Source organism: Phoxinus phoxinus (genome assembly GCF_949152265.1).
Source record: "Phoxinus phoxinus genome assembly, chromosome: 23".
Lineage (NCBI taxonomy): Eukaryota > Metazoa > Chordata > Actinopteri > Cypriniformes > Leuciscidae > Phoxinus > Phoxinus phoxinus.
In genome coordinates this window covers 2,541,716-2,565,940 of record NC_136898.1, presented here as the reverse complement: position 1 = coordinate 2,565,940, position 24,225 = coordinate 2,541,716, and the positions used below count along the sequence as shown (strand labels likewise).

At 40.9% G+C, this 24,225-nt stretch overlaps 1 protein-coding gene across 3 annotated transcripts; it reads left to right on the top strand.

The window, feature by feature from the left end:
• The first annotated feature begins 253 nt into the window (after positions 1–253).
• Positions 254–16,021, top strand: LOC306991942 (uncharacterized protein). Of its 3 annotated transcripts, none has more exons than XM_079600273.1 (6): positions 254–301; positions 6,514–6,676; positions 12,821–12,853; positions 12,942–14,895; positions 15,016–15,147; positions 15,321–16,014. In XM_079600273.1, the coding sequence occupies exons 4-6, from the start codon at positions 13,059–13,061 to the stop codon at positions 15,539–15,541; spliced, it is 2,190 nt and encodes a 729-aa protein (XP_079456399.1). In that variant the 5' UTR covers positions 254–301; positions 6,514–6,676; positions 12,821–12,853; positions 12,942–13,058; the 3' UTR covers positions 15,542–16,014. The 3 variants fall into 3 exon arrangements, 2 of the variants coding, with proteins under 2 accessions (XP_079456399.1, XP_079456398.1); XR_013796193.1 differs by lacking the exons at positions 254–301; positions 6,514–6,676 and adding an exon at positions 9,883–9,979 and having other exon boundaries at positions 15,321–15,965; positions 15,997–16,013; XM_079600272.1 differs by lacking the exons at positions 254–301; positions 6,514–6,676 and adding an exon at positions 9,883–9,979 and having other exon boundaries at positions 15,321–16,021.
• The last annotated feature ends 8,204 nt before the right edge of the window (positions 16,022–24,225 follow it).

The following is a 24,225-nucleotide window of genomic DNA, read 5'->3' as shown; positions in this document are numbered from 1 at the left end:
ACACAACACAGGTTTGGAACAACATGAGGTAAATTTGGAACAACAATTAATGTAATTGTATGTTAATTATGTATGTTTTTGGGTGAACAAATCCAGTAAGATCAACAAGATTGTTTAAATATGCTTGTTTATTTCATTCACCTTATATTTTTTATACATTTTTTCCAGTCATTGCAATGAAAGAAAGTCAGCATGCTGGGAAATAAAAGACGTAGAAAACCTCTGCAGGACGCTGAGCACCACATTGCCTATGAAACCGACAAGCCTGGGCTTCAAGAGCAGTTCATCAGCAAATATAAAGGCAAGTATTTATGACTAAGCAGTTTAGTGATCATGTTAATCTACATAACTGAGAATTTAATGTGAGGCGAGTCATATGGTTATTAGGCCAACTAATATCCATGTTTCACAAGTTGAAAAATATTTTTTATTTTTTTTATTGTGCAGTCAAGATTCCTGAATAGAGTTCTGCAGGCATGAGCCCTAAAACAGCAACATTTAAATGTTTGCACTTCCAGTTCTATCAACCTAACGTTAATGTTTACTTGCACATTCTTAACTCGATTGCATAATAAGCAGACAGTTCTTGTGGTCATGTAAATGCAGACTAAGGTCATCATAAACGGCTTAAGCCAATCGACACAGATAGATTTTTACCCCTTATTCCAAATTTGCATGTAAACACCTGCATTCTGTGGCTTATTGAAGTGAGCATGTGTGATGTGTGACAGGAAAGTTTACATACTGTGGATTTAAGCACATCCAGACAGAGCGAGTGTTTTCTTGACCCAAGAAACTCTTAAAATGTGTTCTCATCTCATGCAGAAGGGGTACAGTCAAAATACTGCATCCGATACTGCATGAGAGGAGAATATGTAAGTTTTCCGCTAAAATTCTGGAATACACTTGGCTTTATTTAAAGGACAAGTTCGGTATTTTACACTTAAAGCCCTGTTTACAGATCGTATCTGATGAAATAGAACGGTTAAGATTAAAATTTGGACACATGCTCCTGTCCCAAGAATTTTTGGCCCCAAGAAAATAAACCTAAAATTCTCGGGACAGCAGCATGTGTCTTTTAAACTTAACCGTTCTATTTCGTCAGAAACGATCTGAAAACAGGGCTTTAAGTGTAAAATACAGAACTTGACCTTTAACATCACAACTGACATGACATATGGAATACACAGTCAGATACACGAATGTTTAGGTTTTGAGATAATTTACCTGATTTACTTATAAAGTCTTGTGGTTTATGTGGTTATTGGTTTGCATGTAAACCAGGACAGTGCTGCCCTACAAAGGCAAAAGACCTTAACTCGTGTGTGGAACTGAGAAAAATTACTTTAAAGATTTTTAGTTGTCCCGCCAAATTTACATTAATTATGGGTAGGACACTGGAAATCTTGCAATTAGATGTTTTAGTAATGAAAATGATTTACATAAAAAAATCTTGAGCGCAACCTTGACTTTTGACCACTATTTTAAAGTTACTGTACTCTGCCTTTGTATTGTCAGCAACAAGTGAGATGTCATCCAAAAGGCAGTAACTTCCACATTATCAATATTTGGTTGCTGATCACCATTAACAAAATAATTATAGTAACAGCTGTATAAAATCTAGTGATCATGGCATTTAATTTGTATGATTTACAATTACTTATAACCATCTACTTATTACTATCCTGTAGGGGTGTAACGGTACGCAAAAATCACGGTTCGGTACGTACCTCGGTTTTAAAGTCACGGTTCGGTTCATTTTCGGTACAGTAAGGGAAAGAAATGCAAAACATTAAACTGCTGGTTGTTTACTATAAACTTTTTTTTAACAATTTGTTTACACTTTTTTTAAACACACTTTTTAATAAAATATAACGTTAGGCTAATAAATAAAAAAGATATAAAATAAAAAAAGAATAAGAAATAAAATACTGCTGCAAAGTTCTCCACTAATAAAATACTCTCAAACCAATATTGGCCGTGACGCTAGCTAGCAAGAGGCTGGGCTAAAGCGAGCGTGCCGTGTATGTGGTGATCTTTATTTATGCGATATTTATGTCCGAGCCCGACCCGAGAGTTAAAATCCAAATTTTTTTTCTCATACTAATGACACATGTACGTTTGTTTGTGTGGAAAGCCCGCTTTTAACAGAAAGGCAGTCGGAAATGTCCACAGATGAGCGCATCAGCGCTCTTAACACAGCCGCGCTTGCACGTGTTTCGTTGTCACAGCAACATAAACAAATGTCCGCACACAGGAAGACAGATGTTATGGTAATTTTTACATGTATTTGAATCACAAAAACGATTAATCAGATTTAATCAGTGCAACGCGGAGACTTCCGACACTTAATATGTTCGTGTGGAAACTCGGAATGGATGTATGTTCTGCACACAAAACTAGCCTAATTTACGTGACAGATTGCATTCGGTGCACATGTGCACCGTACCGAAAGTCCTGTACCGAAACGGTCCGGTACGAATACATGTACCGTTACACCCCTACTATCCTGTGCTTTGGTTGCATTCTGATGGCATTATTAATACATTAGACATGACAAAATACCTCCATTGTGGTAAAGAGTATGGTATCGAGTGACATAAGACTTGCTAAGCGCATTCAAAATGATAAAACAGATCGTTGCGCACATTCGACCCGGGGACTGGTTTATAGCGGTGGATCTAAAAGACGCATACACTTCAACATTGAGATAACCCCTTTATCACAGGCGGTTCCCGAGATTCGTGTTCGAAGGTGTCGCGCTCCTTGTATGTTCATGAAAATTACGAATGCCATTTCCCCTTTGGGACTGAAAGTGGGGAGTGCGTTCTGGACTACCTCGACGACCAGGGCCGTAGCTAGAGGATCCGGTGCCCCCTGAAAAAAATATTGATGTGGGCCCCCCACCACCCTCCACCAATATATTTTCTGTATGCATACTCATATATTGTTGGCGTACTGTACAATATGCATGGAGGCCCACATGTAACTAGGGTTTTCTTACAAAATAACAAAGCAGATAACAAATAAATGTAAATCAAGATTTTAATGAACATCAGCAAAAGCAAAATAAACAAATATAACATTAAATATAAAAAGAAAATAGGCCTAAATAGAAAAATGAAATTTCTTTCAAAAATGAACATTATTTATCTTACCCCATTGGCAGATTATTTGACATGTTTTAAGCAAAAACTCACTTAAATTTGATTTATTTCAACAGAAAACAAGACTTAATATTTTATTGCATTTCACTTATCTAGTAAATGCATCTTGATTTAAGAATTTTGAGATATTTGGACTGGAAACAAGACAAAAATACTGAGTACAAAAGGCATTTTTTTGCAGTTTGAGTATCTTAAAATTCTATAAAATTAACAACTAATAAAAATTAACAAAAAGCTTGAAGTGGAATGAAGTGTAAAGTCATCAAAGGTTAGGCATATAAATAAAAAAAATGAAATAATAAGAAAACCAATTTTTAAAAAAGGAACGGTAAAATAATGTTTTTATGGGTTGTAACAGTCTCATCTCAAAACGTCACATACTGACGTGGTTTGACCATACGGCAACATACGACGAAAAGGGTACCCCTATAACGTCAATATGAGACGGTTCAGGTTATGGTTAGGTTTAGGTATGGGTTAGGGTACCGTTAGGGGGCGCTGCTGGTGCGCTTATGTCTCCGTCTCATATTGACGTTATGGGGTACCCTTTTCGTCGTATGTTGCCGTATGGTCAAACCACGTCAGTATGTGACGTTTTGAGATGAGACTGTGTTACAGTCTTAAGAATGTAGTCAAAGTTTTAAAAAAGATTTATCTTTTTATGTATTTTAATAGAGATAATATGGAACTGGTAAAATAATATTTAAATAAAGCTCATACATTTATTCATTCAAGTGCAGTTGTATTCGTGTTTCTTGATGTAATAAACACATCACCAGCCAGCAGGTCATATTATGCATAATGCAATGCGTCGTGTCTCGTGTCAAGTTATTTACAATAGTGAAAAGGACAGGGATTTTAATCGCGTAATCATTCAGTCGGTTGTGCCGCTCGCGCCCGTTAATGAAAAGTGAAAGAAGACGGTAGTTTTCTGATTCTCAGCGAAATAACAATACAATACACTAACCTGCGTTAAAGAAGGTTTTAATTGACTGGGATCCAACAACTCTCCTGGCCTCCCTCTCCTTCTTTTCGTGGCGTTTCTGATAACTAGATTTGTATTTTCTTTTTCCCGACATTTTTCCAGTGAGTCAGTTCCACCAGATTAACGTCTTCAGGCAATGCCGCCTCAACTCTGATTGGTTCTCTTCACGAGCTGGGGCGGGGTATTTATTAATAACTAATAAATAGATCGGACTAAACCATTTTTAGGGAGGTAAGAGAAGCAGCTATTTGGAAAAAATATTTAACCAAGCTGCATGTTTTTTTGTGGTTTTCATTTTAAATCTCAGGCATACAACTAATAAATATTATAATTATTCATGCAATAGTGTCCCTAGTATAACTGTTGGATTTTGTGGGGCCCCCTGGGCAGCGGGGACCCCTATAATTGTCACCACCTTTCACCCCACCAGCGACGGCCCTGTCGACGACTAATGCATTTATAGCACAACCTTCTGTGTTCTGCGTCTTTTCAGTGTGTGGTGGTTTCAGCTGTCTGCCCTGTTATTGTGGTGGTGCACTTCGCTCGTCCCGCGGATTTATTCCAGACGCTGTGATTGTAGGTATAACTCGCGTAACAGCTGGTCTGATGTTGAATGCACCAGCACTTGTTGCTTCATTATATTATCACTCCCTGTGACATAGGCTATTAGTCCAGCGTTGGCTCGACGGTGTTCAGGGCGGTGCTAAAGGCGTCTGTGCAGTTTTGGCTCTCTGCCAGCTAGATGCATGAATGTTTTAACCAGGTCCGGTACCCGATCTGGGTGAGGCGGGGCTTTAGTTCTTTGTTGTATTCATCTGCTACGGCATGTGTAATTTTTCTGTCATATCCTTCGCGATCGATATCGCACGTTTGTCAATGGAGTGGGTTTAGACCGTACTAAATGTTCTGACCGCGTTTGTGCAGGACTAAGCTCTGGGGACATCAGAAGCTACAGGGACTGATGGAAGCTGTACCAAGTGCACAGGCTACACTGTAATACAATTTTAATGGACAGTAAAACAAAGGCAGAACACCGTACAATCTGATAGGTGGCATTATTTGATAGAACACCGGCACAGTATCTTCATATTGACGGGCGGCTACACAAAGGCAGAGTACCGTAACTCAATTTGAGCGTTGCAAAACAAAGCCAAAGAGCGGTAACTGGAGTTACGGTGTTCTGCCTTGGTTTCTCGTGGGCTTTTTGAAATTACTGTTAAGACAACCCATTCTTTTTTTTGAAAAAACAATATAATTGACTCAAGATACTTATCCACATGATAAAGGAGGTCTCGATTGTGCCAAAAATAACGAATTTTCGACCACAATTTAAGTCACAGTCCTTTGCCTTTGCACGGCAGAATGGATTATTTCAATAAGGTGTTTTTTGTTTGTTGTTTTTTATCAGCGTATCGGTGTGCAAGTAAACATCACGTTTATTCTACAACATAAAATACATCAGTAATGCTCTCTTGTGTGTTTTAAAAAAAAAGCCTTTACTTGTCTTGTAAAAGACAGTTGCTAACAAGCGTCTAAATGGGAGACAAGTTGTCTGGGACATTAAACACCATCAACTGAACAGATAAACTCATCTAGTCACTTTTACAGCCTCGTTGTGTTTATAATCGCACTCTTGCAAACTATTCTATACAGGTAGATTAAAGGATGTACACGGCACACAATCAGTCAACATGCATTATAAGAATGCAAAAACATTATATATATTACAAAGGGAGATGGATCTTAAAGCTTTAGAGTTCCTGTAGGCACATTTATCAACAACAACAAAAAAACCCTCTATACTTTTATCTAAACTATAGAAGCCAAATAAAACATCCATATACCACAAAGAAAACTATCCGAAAGAGATGCAAATAATAAACAAACATAATTGTTTTTTAAATTAATGCAACACAGACACATTCTAGATGAGTTGTTGAACCTTCATCATAAGGAAGTTGAAGTTTTGCAACTGTGGTGTAGTTTATAGACTAACTTTAGCTTATTTTCTGCAAATCCTATAAGGTTTTTGTGGAGGGAACCAGGGGAGGTGAACTACCCGGTTGGTCTGCAAAAATACGTCATTACTTCAGCACTCTGTTCTAAACAATATATAGCCATGATAATATTGATTGTCTAAAAAAAATTGAGTACATTTTAACTGTATACTTTTAAGACTTAAAAGTATAATGTAAAGTAAAAAAAGCAAAGCATGCTTCGAGATTAGCCTGGCTATTGACTATTTTCCTTCAGTAATTTCCCTTTTACATCATATAATGTACATAATATGGTTGAGAACTTTTAGTAATAATCAAAATAATAGTTGACATTAAAGAAACTGAAGCTATTTCTCCTCTTTAGGTCGTGGAGTTTTCACCGCTGGAGCTTTCTTCAGAGGTGATTTTGTTCTTGAATACAGAGGTGAACTTCTGAGTTCACAGGAGAGTCTTGACCGAACTGAACACTACACTGAAGCTGAGAACACGTTCCTGTTTGATTTTCAGTGGCATGGCAAAAATTGGTGGTGAGTATAGAACTGTTGGATTGATGTAGTAGGGATGCTAAAATATCTGGAACTGTAAAATACTTAGTTCATGCCTGTAGTTCTGTTCGCTTGGTTCGTTTGGTCCGTGTACGCTTAATGTTCAGATTGGCATTTCTATCGTCAAACATGTTATGCTTGACCAGTCTGTCCTTTTAGGGTCACATCTTCCTGTTTTTGGTTGTTTACATGTCTCTGGTCCATGTTACGTTAATATTTCATTCGAACTGCACCAGAGTTCGTTTGGAAGCCAACTGAGACAAATTTTTTCAGCGTCTCGGTCAGTTTGTTTGGTGGCACCAGGGTTCAGATTAGGGCTGAACGATACATCGAATTTTCATCGTCATCGCGATATGAACTCCGGCGATGAACACATCGCAACAGACAGCCTGACACGATGAATAATGCCTGGTTCAGATTAGCACTAACTTACACGTTTTTGACTCCTAAAATCTTGTCGTGGACAAGAAACATGTCAGACTACACGTTGCTTTCCGACCAGTCATCGCGTGCCGTCACACACACACATTCACTCGCAAACATTCACTCGCACGCACAGACACACAAACACACACACTCACTGTCCCTCGCTCACTCGCTCACTCACGCACGCACACACACACACATACGCTCACACGCTCACTGGCGTACACACACACTCACTGTTGCACTCACTCACGTCTCGCCTCGCTCACATATTCAACCCGTCGTGGAGGACCGTTAAAGAATTAAACATGCTATAGTCTTTCTGTCGTGAAGCATCGCAGACGCGACGTAGGTTGTCGCCCACTGTGACACACTATACGAGATGAAACGATCAAATCTTGCGTCCCGACGCCCGTTGTCGTTATTACGAATCACCACGACACCCATACGTCAAACGGATCGTGCCAAAATCGCGCTAAAATCGTGTATTCTGAACCAGGCAGGTAATAAACGTTTGACCTATCACGCAAAGAACCTATTAAAGCACTAAGACATGGGAACAGTATAGTTAACAATCACATTTATCGCAAGTCATATCGTTATCGCAATATTAAACAATGTTATCGCACATCGCAGCTTTTCCTCATATCGTGCAGCCCTAGTTCAGATGGCAGCGTTCACACTTATTCAAATGAACAGCACTAACGGTCTAAACAAACATGCCAGGTGTGAACACACCCTAATACTTAAAATTCACCATGAACTGACACGAAGAGTACTGAGTGCAGTTTCCTTGAGTAATCAATATTTGTTTTTCCTGTATTCGCAAAAGAGAACAAAATGGTAAATTTTAGATGCGTTTATCTGAGAACTGAGAGGATGCTGCAGTGAACTATCATATAGATCAGTGGTTCTCAGATAGCCTGACTACGTCAGACTTCCTACTTCCGCTAATTTCATTTCGCTCCTGTAGTTAGTCTGAGATAGCGGCCTATCTTTCAGTTTTCCACCGGCCTTCGGACTGCCGGACCAATCAACGAACAGAGTGCGGGCTGAGAGCCGTGACGTAGACGCTAAGCGCCGAGTTTTACATTGTAGGTTAGAGAAATCGAAAACCGAAACGAGACACGGGATGCAATTCGCTCTGTTATAGAGAACCAGTGCCGCCGCTCCCACCACGCGCTGTGCGTAGGGAACCAAGAGCTGAAGGGGCACCAAAAAAATAGTGTTTCCGGGAGTCTCCCGCATATTGATAGAGGCTCACTGACGCCCGCGAATTAGTTAAAATCTCCGGAATCTAGAGCGATCGCGCCCGCGAGACAGAGACTGTGCTCCAAACCGCGTTGCGCGTGCACGGCAGAGAGGGAGAGCGAGCAAGAGACCGCGCGCGTGTGCCTCATGAAGCTTCTCGGGGTAGAGCGCATCATAAAGGAATTATGCTTAGGGCACCGAAATGGCTAGCAGCGGCACTAGCTGAGTTTAAAAGATATAATCCTAAATTTGAGAGTTGGCTACAAATATTTTCTTGTTTCACTCTGTCAAAAATAAGTTTAGAGGCCGTGATTGTACCGTGGATGCGGAGATTAACGACGCCTAATCTGCAAAAGTCGTTTACAGCCATGTTCACTCCGGTATTTCGCTCGCATCATCATGTGTTTACAGCAGGTTTACAGTGGAAGTTCGATCATAGATTTGAGTTCGATGCATGATGTCTGTGGTTCGATGCGGCTGTACAGGCGCATAACATACGTCCTAACTAAACTTATCTGATTGGCTTACGGGTAACCAATGATTTTAAACTTCAGACAAGTGCCCCCTAGCGAGAGAGAAAACACTTCTCTATTATGCCATTCCAGACTCTGTCTACGAAGCAAAGTGAAGTAGCAGAGTCTGGTATTACCAGGCTAGTTCTCAGACCCTCCTCTCTGCACATTCTGTATGTCTCCTTCACCTGACATACTCAGTTGAGTTAATAGAGCCGTGTTCTGATGATGACTGATCATCTGAATAAGGTGAATTTAAACACGAGTACTTGTATTAAAACACATACAACATATACAGAGCGGTGGGTTTCCAGGACTGGAGCTCAGAACCAGTTATAAAAATGTGTATAATACATATATATATAAAAATGTCTAGCATACTAAGATTACAAGTCTTGAGTGGAAATGTTATGTCTTTGTAGCATGGATGCATCTAAAGAAGACACGTCCTTGGGAAGACTTGTCAACGATGATACCAGAAATCCTACTTGCAAAATGAGAACCGTTGAAGTGAGCAGAAAACCTCACCTTTGTCTCTTTGCTGTACGAGACATTCTACCAGGGGAGGAAATCACTTACAATTATGGAGACTCAGATTGGCCATGGCGAATCAAGGTACTATCAAGAAAATGCTAAAGAGATTGATCAGTAATCAGTAAATTCATGATAATCTTTTACTCTCATTCTGATTAGTTACCATGTGATTGTGGTCTCATATTTCTCAAGCCTTTAAATCAAGCATCAGCAGAATCCACTGATAAAAAGCCAGCTAGCAGTTTGGGCCCGCAGAAATCGGTAAGTCCACTTCAAAACCTCTGTATCATTATATTATTATTATATCATTATATTATTGACTCTTTTAGCATAGAGTTGTGTGTGAAAGGAATGATGGATAAATTGTAGGACAGCTAGAGGAATGAATGTGAACAAAGTTTTTCTGTCCTTTACAAATATCCTGAATTTGATATACACTGCTTTCTTTTCTGATATCCAGCCCCATTGTGCAGCTTCTGATTCCTCTCCTGAATTGGACATGGTGAACAGCAATGGTCCACATGAGCAGTCAGTCAAAGCAAGAACATCAAGGAATAAAATGGTAACCATGTCATACATGAAGCAACTATCTACTGATGTTTACTGCCAGCTAGTTAAAAGTGCAGTAAGTGATTTCTGAGAAACACTGTTGATATTTGAAATCGACACTCAAACACACTCCTCCCTTCATTGCTCTGCCCCCAAAATAATGAACGCGCAACACAGGCAGCCACTGACTGCTCAGGTGTTCAACTAGAAAAGATCTTTATCACTGGGAAACCATAGGATGCATTTACAGGTTTGGTTTTAGTTGATTGTAGGTGCATATCCACTTCATCCAGCACACGTGTGTAATAGTAGTCGGAAGTTCGGATCATTTTACTGACTCGGATATTTGAATCTCGTTCATCAAAATGAACAAATAATTTTTCGAGTCATTTCGTTCATTTCAGCAGAATGTATTTAAAATGTAAAATGGATTTTTAATGACCACAGAGAGTCAGGACCTCGGTTTAACGTCTCATCCGAAGGATGCTATGGAGTAAAATGTAGCGCCTTGCTACCAACCTCTGCTAGTTAAAGGAGTAGTTAACTTCAGGATTAAAAAGTTCCTGATAATTTACTCACCCTCACATCATCCAAGATGTTCATGTCTTTCTTTCTTTAATGGAATATAAATAACTGTTTTTGAGGAAAACATTCCAGGAGAAGAGGAAATTTTTCTCCATATAGTGACTTCAATGGGGTCCAACAGTTTCAGGTCCAAATGTGAGTTTCAGTGCAGCGATAAGAATAAGAAAAGTAATTCCTTACTCCTGAGGAATAAGAGTCTTATCTAGACAAACTAGCCGCCATAACAAAATAAACATTTATATACTTTTAAACCACAAATGCTCGTCTTGCACTAGCTCTGCGATGCGCCACACATTACTTCATCAGGTTGAAAGGTCATGCGTGTTCCAGTTCAAAAAGGTAGGATAGGCCGAAAAACTCTCCTCCATCTTCAAAATCGTCTGAAATGGCGTTTGTCTTAGTCTTTGCACGTTCTCTTTGTAAACACTAGGTTGGTACTTTCGCCTGCCTTCCGCGTGACCTTTTATCGTGATTACGTAATGTGTGGGGCATCAGAGCTAGTGCAAGACGGGCATTTGTGGTATATAAATGTTTATTTTGTTATAAAATGGCAAATGGTTTGTCTAGATAAGTCTCTTATTCCTCGGCTGGATCGTGTTGAGACTTTGAAGCTGCACTGAAACTCACATCTGGACCTTTGACCCGGTGGACCATTGAAGTCCATTATATGGAGAAAAATCCTGGAATGTTTTCCTCAAAAAACTTAATTTCTTTTCCACTAAAGAAAGACATGGACATCTTGGATGGTGTGAGGGTGAGTAAATTATCAGGAAATTTTAATTCTGAAGTGAACTAATCCTTTAACTAGTTATTGGTTTACAGTTTTAATGTATGAACCAATGTAACTATTAACGTGACTATTGTCACAATTTGTATGTAAAGTTTGTATAAATGTTTGTTTTTTAAGAGTTTTATTATCTTATTAACGATCTTTGCTTTGAAATGTGCAAAACATGTTTCTTTATTTTTTTTTGTTCACCCCTACAGTGTTTTTTCTTATCTTATATGGCTGCTACAGTTTTCAATATTGTTAATGTACATTTTATTCTTGTTTAAGCTAAATAGCTCTTTATATATCTGCAGAAGCGGTTTCAATCAAGACAGTCATCCTCAGTCGCATCCACATCTGATGCACCCTCTTCATCGGCACCCTGTGCTTTGTCCACTTGTATAGTGGCCTCATCTACCTCATGCCATCCTGCCCTGTCCTCATCACCGTCACCACCTCCTGCTCCACCCACGTCACCATCATCCTCGCCTGCGCAGCCCTCATCGCCTCCTGCTCCACCCACGTCACCATCATCCTCGCCTGCGCAGCCCTCATCGCCTTCTCCTGCGCCACCCACGTCACCATCATCCTCGCCTGCGCAGCCCTCATCGCCTTCTCCTGCGCCACCCACGTCACCAACAGCCTCGCCTGCGCAGCCCTCATCGCCTTCTCCTGCGCCACCCACGTCACCAACAGCCTCGCCTGCGCAGCCCTCATCGCCTTCTCCTGCGCCACCCACGTCACCAACAGCCTCGCCTGCGCAGCCCTCATCACCTTCTCCTGCGCCACCCACGTCACCAACAGCCTCGCCTGCGCAGCCCTCATCGCCTTCTCCTGCGCCACCCACGTCACCAACAGCCTCGCCTGCGCAGCCCTCATCGCCTTCTCCTGCGCCACCCACGTCACCAACAGCCTCGCCTCCGCAGCCCTCATCGCCTTCTGCGCCACCCACGTCACCAACAGCCTCGCCTGCGCAGCCCTCATCGCCTTCTCCTGCGCCACCCACGTCACCAACAGCCTCGCCTGCGCAGCCCTCATCGCCTTCTCCTGCGCCACCCACGTCACCATCATCCTCGCCTGCGCAGCCCTCATCACCTTCTCCTGCGCCACCCACGTCACCATCATCCTCGCCTGCGCAGCCCTCATCACCTTCTCCTGCGCCACCCACGTCACCAACAGCCTCGCCTGCGCAGCCCTCATCGCCTTCTCCTGCGCCACCCACGTCACCAACAGCCTCGCCTGCGCAGCCCTCATCGCCTTCTCCTGCACTGCCTTCATCATCCTCATCCTCGCCTGCTCCCCCCGTATCTTCACCTTGTGCTGCATCAACACCTGTGGTTCACTCATCACAGGTGTCTGGGACACTCTCATTAAGGGAGGTGGGTAGATTCATTTGCTGAATTATTGGGATGGTCGGGGTGTATTGCACTGGTAGAACTAACAATAGATTATATGAAATTGTATATTATTTATATTTGTTTGTATTTCTCCTTTTTCCAGATATCCTCTTTAAGGCCATCAAGAAAAAGACAGGTAATTATGACTTTGCTATCTGCAATATGATGAAATGTAATGTTACAGGAACCACTGTCATGAGTAAGTGTTAAATTCTCTCATTCAGTGTTCAGGAAGTGCCGACTGTGAAACAGATTACAGCGATGTCACAGACTACAGCGATGTTGACTACATACCAAAAATCAGCTCAGATGAATCGGATGGTAGTTCTTCTGGACATGACATGGTCAAAAGTGCTTTGATACATCCAACATCTCCCAACGAGGCAGGTAGTTCATCTGATCAATCTATGACAGTACCATCACCAAAAAAGATGAAATGCCAATCTAAAGAGACAAACACCTTATCTGGTGATAAAACTTTTATTCAGTCAATGCCATCACCAAAGCAGGAACGCAAGACATACAACAAGAAGCAGTATTGCCTTTATTGCTCTAAGCCATATTCAAAAATGGCAAGACACCTTGAATTTGTCCATCGCAACGAAGTGGGGGTTGTAAAGGCAGTAGCATTTCCAAAACATTCCAAAGAAAGACGAGTCCAGTTAAACCTCCTTAGAAAAAGGGGCAACTTTGCCCACAACACAGATGTGGTGAGACAAGGACATGGGGAGATGATTGCCTGCTACCGTCCAAAATATAGACAAAGAGCCAAAGAATTCATTCATTGCATTTACTGCCAAGGGCTTTATAACAAGCGTAGCCTTTGGAAACATATCAAAAACTGTCCCCTGAAACCTAAAGATGATGATGCCAAGGGCAGGAAAAGAGTTCGATCTCTGTGTGCTCTAAACACACCAGTCGGCTTAGAAGTGAGCAAAGGGTTCAAGAAAATACTGTCCTTTATGAACTATGATGAAGTTTCGCGTGTAGTTCATACTGACAGATGCATCATGCAGCTGGGGGAGCACATGTTCAACAGGATGGGGTCTGATGTGACCAAACATGACTACATCAGACAGAAGATGAGAGAAGTAGGCAGACTTCTTCTTGAAGCAAGGAAGATTACCCCACTGAGAACAATGGTAGACTTCTTCATACCAGCAAACTTCAAACATGTCATAGCAGCTGTTAAAGTTGTGTCTGGCTACGATGAAGAGAAAAACACCTACCGCATTCCTTCTTTAGCTCTCAAACTTGGGCATTCTTTAAACAAGATCTCTAGTATTGTTGAGAGCAATGCCATGATGTATGGAGATCATGAGCGTGCTGAGTGTGCCCGAGACTTCAGGAAAATACACCAGGCAAGGTGGAATGAGTACATTTCTGCTGGTGCTATAACTACATTGAAAGAAGCCAAGTGGAACACACCACAAATCATTCCTTTCACTCAGGATGTCAGAGTCCTGCACACACATCTTGAAAAGAAACACAATGGGCTCCTAAGTAAGCTCAGATCTTGCCCTTCTGCTGACAGCTACACTGCTCTAGCCAAGGTCACGCTGTCCCAGGTCATCCTGTTCAACCGAAGGAGAGAAGGTGAAGTATCCCGGATGCTTTTGTCAGCTTTTAAAAGCAGGGACACTTCTGAGCTACACGAAGACATTGCCATCTGTCTGTCTGAGTTTGAGAGGAAGCTGTGTCTCCACTTCACAAGAGTTGAGATCCGTGGTAAACGAGGGAGAAAGGTTCCTGTGCTTCTCAAGCCTTCCATGGTTTCTGCCATGGAGCTGCTCGTTGAAACGCGTGAGCTTTGTGGTGTTCCAGCAGAGAATCCCTTTATGTTTGGCAGATGTGGAGCATTGTCTGCCTACAGAGGAGGAGAGTGCATCAACAAAGCTGCTTGCGAATGTGGCATAAAGAACCCTGAAGCACTGTCATCAACTAGGCTCAGGAAACACATAGCAACCATGTCTAAAATTCTTAATCTTGATGAGAATGAAGCAGACCAACTGGCTGATTTCCTTGGTCACGATATCAGAATCCACAGACAGTATTACCGGTTACCAGAGGGAACACTGCAGCTGGCAAAAATGAGTAAAGTCCTAATGGCCATGGAGAAAGGAACACTGTCTGACTACAAAGGAAAGAAACTTGATGACATTGAAATCGACCCAAATGGTTGAGTATACTTGGACTGTCTGTGTGTATTTGTGCTGTACATATTTGCTAAATTATGTATATAATTATGTCACAGATGCTAAGTATAAGCAATAAAGTGTTATTTTTTTTGTCAATTAGAGCAACTTGAGGCCCAAGGTGATTCCATGTCAAGTGATGAGGAGGATTGCAGTGACCTATCTCAGACAACAGCACCAGCAGAGACTGATCAACCTGTTCAATCTGATCAATCTGTTTCACAGGAGGATCAATGTAAGAAAAATCTCTACATTGCACAAACAACAATAATCAAATAAACATGAATTAGCTCCATGCAGCAATATCCAGCCAAAAGAAAAAAATCTACACATTAAGACACAGTCTTGATTTGGTCTTTACTTACCGATTTAGTTGTAATGAGAATTTACTTTTTAATTATTTCATAGGTTCTTCAAACGCTCCAAAAAAGAAATGGGAGGACAGTGAGGTAAAAGCAGTAGAGAGACACATGATGAAGTTCATCAAGACATGCAAAGTTCCTGGTAAGCAAGACTGTGAAAGATGCATTCACGCAGAGCCAGAAGCTTTGAAGCAGCGAACATGGACTGGTGTGAAAAATTATGTGCGGAACAGGATCACGACTCTTAAAAGAAAGGGTGGTTTGTAGGGAGGCACAAACACCAACACTTTGCACATTATGCTTTTTTTGTAAGAAATAGAGCTAAAGTGTAGAAATATTTTGAGGATAGAATGAAACCGAATTAGAAGTGAAAAGTTGGAGTATAAGAAGGCTAATGAAGCAGAGGGTAGTAAGATAGTTAATTTTCATTATTCAGTTTTTTTTGTTCAGTTACAATGAAGTTGGATGAAACGTCATGTTAAACTTTGTGATATTTCTGTCATAGAGGGATGGGAGAATGTAAAGATGATAAAACAACTGGGAAGAGTGATTAGGTGTGTTGGACATCGGCTGCTGGATGAAAAGAGGGAGGAGTGAAGGTAAAGAGAATAAAAAGGGTAGGAGTGAAGGTAAAGAGGATGGAAAGAGGGAGGAGTGAAGGTAAAGAGGATGGAAAGAGGGAGGAGTGAAGGTAAAGAGGATGGAAAGAGGGAGGAGTGAAGGTAAAGAGGATGAAAAGAGGGAGGAGGGAAGGTAAAAAGGATGGAAAGAGGGAGGAGTGAAGGTAAAGAGGATGAAAAGAGGGAGGAGTGAAGGTAAAGAGGATGAAAAGAGGGAGGAGTGAAGGTAAAGAGGATGAAAAGAGGGAGGAGTGAAGGTAAAGAGGATGAAAAGAGGGAGGAGTGAAGGTAAAGAGGATGGAAAGAGGGAGGAGGGAAGGTAAAGAGGATGGAAAGAGGGAGGAGGGAAGGTAAAGAGGATGGAAAGAGGGAGGAGTGAAGGTAAAGAGGATGAAAAGAGGGAGGAGTGAAGGTAAAGAGGATGAAAAGAGGGAGGAGTGAAGGTAAAGAGGATGGAAAGAGGGAGGAGTGAAGGTAAAGAGGATGGAAAGAGGGAGGAGGGAAGGTAAAGAGGATGAAAAGAGGGAGGAGGGAAGGTAAAGAGGATGGAAAGAGGGAGGAGGGAAGGTAAAGAGGATGGAAAGAGGGAGGAGTGAAGGTAAAGAGGATGAAAAGAGGGAGGAGGGAAGGTAAAGAGGATGGAAAGAGGGAGGAGGGAAGGTAAAGAGGATGGAAAGAGGGAGGAGGGAAGGTAAAGAGGATGGAAAGAGGGAGGAGGGAAGGTAAAGAGGATGAAAAGAGGGAGGAGTGAAGGTAAAGAGGATGGAAAGAGGGAGGAGTGAAGGTAAAGAGGATGGAAAGAGGGAGGAGTGAAGGTAAAGAGGATGGAAAGAGGGAGGAGTGAAGGTAAAGAGCATGAAAAGAGGGAGGAGGGAAGGTAAAGAGGATGAAAAGAGGGAGGAGGGAAGGTAAAGAGGATGAAAAGAGGGAGGAGGGAAGGTAAAGAGGATGGAAAGAGGGAGGAGTGACGGTAAAGAGGATGGAAAGAGGGAGGAGTGAAGGTAAAGAGGATGGAAAGAGGGAGGAGTGAAGGTAAAGAGCATGAAAAGAGGGAGGAGTGAAGGTAAAGAGGATGGAAAGAGGGAGGAGTGAAGGTAAAGAGGATGGAAAGAGGGAGGAGTGAAGGTAAAGAGGATGGAAAGAGGGAGGAGTGAAGGTAAAGAGGATGGAAAGAGGGAGGAGTGAAGGTAAAGAGGATGGAAAAAGGGAGGAGTGAAGGTAAAGAGCATGAAAAGAGGGAGGAGTGAAGGTAAAGAGGATGGAAAGAGGGAGGAGTGAAGGTAAAGAGCATGAAAAGAGGGAGGAGTGAAGGTAAAGAGGATGGAAAGAGGGAGGAGTGAAGGTAAAGAGCATGAAAAGAGGGAGGAGTGAAGGTAAAGAGGATGGAAAGAGGGAGGAGGGAAGGTAAAGAGGATGAAAAGAGGGAGGAGTGAAGGTAAAGAGGATGGAAAGAGGGAGGAGTGATGGTAAAGAGGATGGAAAGAGGGAGGAGTAAAGGTAAAGAGGATGGAAAGAGGGAGGAGTTAAGGTAAAAAGGATGGAAAGAGGGAGGAGTGAAGGTAAAGAGGATGGAAAGAGGGAGGAGTGAAGGTAAAGAGGATGGAAAGAGGGAGGAGGGAAGGTAAAGAGGATGGAAAGAGGGAGGAGTGAAGGTAAAGAGGATGGAAAGAGGGAGGAGTGAAGGTAAAGAGGATGGAAAGAGGGAGGAGTGAAGGTAAAGAGCATGAAAAGAGGGAGGAGGGAAGGTAAAGAGGATGGAAAGAGGGAGGAGTGAAGGTAAAGAGGATGGAAAGAGGGAGGAGTGAAGGTAAAGAGGATGGAAAGAGGGAGGAGTGAAGGTAAAGAGGATGGAAAGAGGGAGGAGGGAAGGTAAAGAGGATGGAAAGAGGGAGGAGTGAAGGTAAAGAGGATGGAAAGAGGGAGGAGTGAAGGTAAAGAGGATGGAAAGAGGGAGGAGTGAATGTAAAGAAGGAAGTAGAGAGATTTTGAAGGGTGGATGAAGTATGGAGGATAGTTGGGCACTGAGAATCATTCCCACCAAGTTAATTGATTTTTCATTGTTGTTCTTTTTTTATCTTTTAGAATTTCTGTTATTAACTGCAATGTGCACTTTCAACACAATGTGTTCAAGATTGTTAATATTAAAGAGTCGTTTAATTGGAGTGTGTGTCTCTCAAGTCCCCAAAGAGTCATTTAATCGGAGTATGTGTGTATCACTAGAGTCCCCAAAGAGTCATTTAATCAGTGTGTGTGTGTGTCTCTCGAGTCCCCAGAGTCATTTAATCGGAGTATGTGTGTCTCTCGAGTCCCCAAAGAGTCATTTAATCGGAGTATGTGTGTATCACTAGAGTCCCCAAAGAGTCATTTAATCAGTGTGTGTGTGTGTGTCTCTCGAGTCCCCAAAGAGTCATTTAATAGGAGTGTGTGTCTCTCGAGTCCCCAAAGAGTCATTTAATCGGAGTATGTGTGTATCACTAGAGTCCCCAAAGAGTCATTTAATCAGTGTGTGTGTGTGTGTCTCTCGAGTCCCCAAAGAGTCATTTAATCGGAGTGTGTGTGTGTGTCTCTCGAGTCCCCAAAGAGTCATTTAATCGGAGTGTGTATCACTAGAGTCCCCGAAGAGTCATTTAATCGGAGTGTGTGTGTGTGTGTCTCTCAAGTCCCCAAAGAGTCATTTAATCGGAGTGTGCATCACTAGAGTCCCCGAAGAGTCATTTAATCGGAGTGTGTGTGTGTGTGTCTCTCAAGTCCCCAAAGAGTCATTTAATCGGAGTGTGTGTGAGTTTTTATTTTTTGACAATTAGTACACTTTACAGAAGAACATGCATAATGTCTTAAAGCCCCAGTGTGTAGCCAAAGATGACTCTGGTGAGAAACTCCTTAAGATGTTTTTGTGATGATTAGTTTGCAGTCGATGCTAAATTAACTAGAGGATGCAGGCTGTGGTCAGTGAAGTGTTCTCTGCTATGAAGTGAAGTCAGCTTTATTTCTATAGCGCATTACACAATACAGATCGTTTTAAAGCAGTTTCACACACATAAAATAACTTGCAAATTTCAACAATTACTTATGTAGAGCTGTTTTACAGTTGAAATTGAAGACAATAGTGTCATTTTTCAGCTTAATTATGTTCATATTTTGCTTCTGATAGTCAATAGTCAAATCAATAATATTTCTGAATGTTAATTGTTCTTCCCCGACTGAGCAGCCAAAGGCACTTGATCTCAAGCTACAAATCAGACAAAACATGTAGGCTACCCATTTACAGTGATCTTGAAGAAATGGAAAAAATAAAACAAAACCTGTTTACTCTTACACTTGTATCTCTGCACTAGCTTGATTTCAGTGTCCAGTATTTGAACTTTGATTTGTAATATTCTACTTCTGTGACTTCTTAGGATAAATAATATATAACCTCGCAACAATGTCCTGAAAGTATACCTTAACCAGAGTCTGTGTATCACCATGGTCCTCAAAGTATGACTTCATCAGAGTTTGTGTTTAATGTCCCCAAAATGGACATAAAAAATACTGTCCCCAAAGTGAAGGCAAAATGTCAGGTCTTTAAGGAAGGCTTTTATTGATAAAATCAAGTGATAAATGTGATGACCGCTTCTCCAGAAGTGCAGTCATATCTTTCTTTTGTCTCTAGACCCTTCAGAAAGGGGTGTCCCTAAAGGTAGGGTTCCCAGTCATACGTCCTCACATTGTGGTTAAGTAGGTATGTGTGTGTGTGTGTGTGTGTGTGTGTGTGTCAGAGATGCACCTGCAGCGGCTCACAGGAAACACACAATAGAGTTTGTGTCGGCTTAAAGCATCCTGCCGGCTTCCTGTTCGGGAGGAAGTCAAGATTCCTTCGGTTTCGTGCACATTAACATCCCTTTCACTACCCAGCAAGCAATTTTGCATTTTTTTATTTTTTATTAATAAAACAGTAACATATACAAGGTAAGAAATCAGTGACACATTCATACAGAAGAGAGAGAAGAACAAAAACAAAATAATAACAACAGAAAAAAAAAAAAGGGCTTAGTATTATCGATATTTATAATCAATAATAAAATATCAATATTAGTAGTATTATTATCGATGATAATCATGGCAACAATAGTAGCGTTAGTTTTAGTGTTTTATAATAGTGATGATAGTATTAATAGTAACAATAGCAATTTTGCATTTAAAAGACGTCTAATAGTCCAAACACAGCCCAGACGTCTAGGCTAAAACAAGGCAAAATTTGGGCTGTCAGCAGCTATGTTTCCATCCACACGTTTTTATAGTGATATCGAATGAAAAATGCCTTATGGAAACAGTAAAATTCGATTGAATTTCATGAATATCGACTCAAATGAAATGCGTTCGGTCTCATCGGATTTGATCTTGATCGATATACGGCTTATGCAATAAACGCTGATGGAAACGTTATTTGCCGAATAAATAATGAATAGCATTTTGTCTAGCAAAACTTTGTTGACAAATGTCGGCTTGAATGTTGTGCGATTCAGTGCGAAAATGAATGAAAACACCTTAAAATGTCTCAAATCAATTCGATACACCAATTTGATCGCAAAACGGCATGTGACGTCATTACGCACACAGGGTTTTATTCGCTTTAAAGCCGTTGGATGGAAACACACTTTCACCAGCTTTATTCGCATGAGTTTTTTTACCGAACTTCAGATAATTCGATTGACAAGTGGATGGAAACTTAACTAGTGAAAACTTAATAGACGTTTAAACCATCGCCCAAGAATAGACTCGTCATCAATTAGATGACATTGAGTGAAAAAGTGAAATGAAATGAGTGAAGAAATGAAACCAAACACCTTGTAATCACTGTTTACTTTACTTACATGATGGAATATCATACATCTCACAAGTTATTTTGGCAAAAACGACATGTAACCAAATTTAAGGTTATTTTGTCTTAGGCCCTGTTTACACGAGAACGCTCGCGGGTGAAAACGTACAAATATTTTATCGGATGTGCCTTTCGTTTACACGGCGACGGCGTTTTGGGGCTTAAAAGCGCAAAAAAGTGAAACCACCCTCCAGAGTGGAAATCTTAAAAACGCTCCACCACCGCGTTCCCGTCTAAAGGGTAAAAACGCAAAAGTCTGCTAGACAGTGAAGGCGTCGCGTACGCATTTATGTCACAGGCATGCGTCAGTACAGGAAAATAACAAAACATTATCAAACTAAAATATAGCATTAATTTCATTGACAAAAAACAAAAAAAATCTGTCATTTTTGAGCGACACGCGAAGAGCACCGAGGGTTAAAGCAGCAGCTTTACCGTATTAAACATGAAAAACTGCGTCAGCGTCTCTTTCACTTTCAGTGCTCCACATCGCCACCTAGCCGTCTGGAGTGCACACTACATCCAATTTCACACACTTTTGCGTCACCATATACACGCGGATTCCCCCCCATAACGCTCGTCTAAACGCAGAATAAAAAGTGATAACGCAACGCCACTTTTGCTTTTTCTCTTCAGATCGTTTCCAGGTAAACATAGCCTAAGTGTGTTATAGCCGGACTATATCTGTTAACCTCGACACTGATATGACGGCTATTGCATGCTGGGTATTGACACTTTTACACACAAGTAAGCGTAACGTCAACACAAGATCACATTTGACTTCCTCGATGTGCATTTCTGCAGTTATTGTGATTGATTTATCAGTGCATGCTTGTCTTTTTTTCTTCAATATGTAATAACTTGCTCCGCCTCTGAAATGACTTTCCTTTTCAGCTGATGTCATCAGTCCTCCTGCTGATGTCATCGCTCATATAGAAACACTTTCCAATCAATTCCTCATGGTTAGAATCAAGTCTCGTCCTACATTTTTGTCATTGAGTAACCTTTAATGCAAGGAAAGTTTAATGCAAGGAAAGTCTGCAGTTTGCGAATACTGTGTCGTGTGGGAACCTACGAAATAACGACATCATAACTAACCAGGGATATTAAATGCTCTTCATATTTAAAACAAATCTGGCACAAATAAATGTGAGTTCCAGTGGGACGGGCAGCTTCCAGTCAATGAGCCGGTATTGATTTTTTTTTGTCTGGCCTTTAAACTCCATAGCATAGTTCGATAGCAGGCCGTATGACGTGGTTTCTCTGTTAATGGCTTTCATGTTTTGTAATCTCAATCCAAATGTGTCCGAAAACTAGGAATGGACCTTCCAGTGCCGGAAGAGACGCCAGCGATCACGCTGTGCGAGAGAGGCTCTGTGTCAATATGTTTAGTAGTTATATTGCCCTGTTGATTTAATGCAGAGCTAATGCCTTGAATGACATGCACAATATGCAATTTCACAGTTTGATCGGCCGATAGCTCGCTGTCATCAGTGAAACGCAGTTATTATAACACATTCTGGGACAGGATCAGACGGATGTTCTCGTGATGTAACGGGCTTTAGTTTATCACCTTCAGAAATCACCTGAAAGCCTTTAAACTCGTGTTAATTTGATGTTTCACACAGGTGATGTAACTCTATTGTGCTCATCTGGATGCGCAGGTCCATGTGATGATGTGAATATAATATAGAATTTATTATACATGTATAATTATAAGTGACTACAATTGATTATGCTGTAGTGAATGTGAGCTTTTTCCTGTGAGCTTTATGGAATTGCTTGAATTTTTCGGCTGAAATTTCCCTCTTCCGTAAACCGTTTCAAGTCTGTCTCACATTCTGTTTCAATCGTAACCTCTTTATGGATGAGTCATTGAGTCCAGATTCACTGAAAAAAACGATAAGTAAAATCTACTTACCGTATTTTCCGGACTATAAGTCGCACTTTTTTTCATAGTTTGGCTGGTCCTGCGACTTATAGTCAGGTGCGACTTATATATCAAAATGAATTCATACTGACTGAGATGAACCAAGAGAAAACATTACCGTCTGCAGCCACGAGAGGCGCTCTAGTTAGCGGAGTTGTTCAGAAGCGACACCGAGGAAGAACTCAATGTATTCAGTGTTGTGTGATCGGGAGCTTGGTGAACTTGCTGACCGGTAACTTGTTGGACTAATGGCTAATGTTAGTTTAGCCTATTCAGCCTCACAGGTATATGTTCTTTATGCTATTGTGTCTCTGAATAACTGTTAATGTGTTACGCTAACACAACGGACACCTTCAGCCTGTTGTTCTGTGTGCTGTTGTGCAGCTGAATAACCTTTCCAGATTAAATGTCTGTTCTTGGTCTTGGATTTTGTGAAATAAATGTATAAATAAATCCGACTTATAGTCCAGTGCGACTTATATATGTTTTTTTCCTCTTCATCACAAATATTTTTTAAGTAAATTTCACATATGGAATTAAGTAAACTCTACTTAACAACAAAGAAAATAAGTAATTTTAACTTGTTTAGAAATAGGTTGAGTAATATCTATTTAGTTGAAGTTTCCTTTGCAATACATTTCACTCTAACAATATAATGTTGAATTAAACCACCTTTTAAAAGTATATGCTTTACTTAGAAACAAACATCTAACTAATTCAGAGGTCATGTATCACAGGAACGCAGAGACCTCAATACTTGGTAGATGACGGTAACATTTGATGGATCATTTTTGTGTATGAATGTGTCATTTTGAGGAACTCCAAATGTCACAAAATGGCAAGTTACTAATCCTAACAACAAAAGCAATGATAAATTAGTGTAAATACAGCTGGAAAACAGTGAAAAATCAACCTCATTAATTATTCAAGGCCCAGTGCATGATGGGAACACCAGTATCAGAAAAGTTGAGTAATTTTACTTTATTTTATAACGTTGATATTTACGCTTTAATTTCTACTCGCTTGAATTAAGTACTTAATTTACTTAGTTTTTTTTTATTCTTGCCTGAACTAACTTTTTCATGTAAATTACATAGTTTTTTTTCTATTTACTTCACCAGAAAATACTTTTTATCAGTGTTGGCTGATCATTTTCAATAACTCATATTCTGATCAAACCTGGACCCAATGAAGATCTCTCACTTTTTTGTCAAATTCATGCCCTCATCAATGTACTGTAACTAATGAGATGTGAGACGTATGGTCTAGTACAGCAGAACACCGAACTGCCGATATCTTGGCAGTATCTAAGATAAGCTTTTGTTCTGAGTTTCATTACTGGATTCAATGAAACATTCATAATAGGGTCGTTTGTCTTTTCGGTGGGCTGTCAAGTGTGATTTTTGATCCCAGCCCAAAGACATGTTATCACCGTCCCCGTGTGCCAGAGCAGAACTCTATTTGCAGAGCGTCCCAATAATGAAACTATTCTCCAGTCTGAAAATGAAGTGTCAAACGTCTGCAGTGTGCGGTCTGCCTC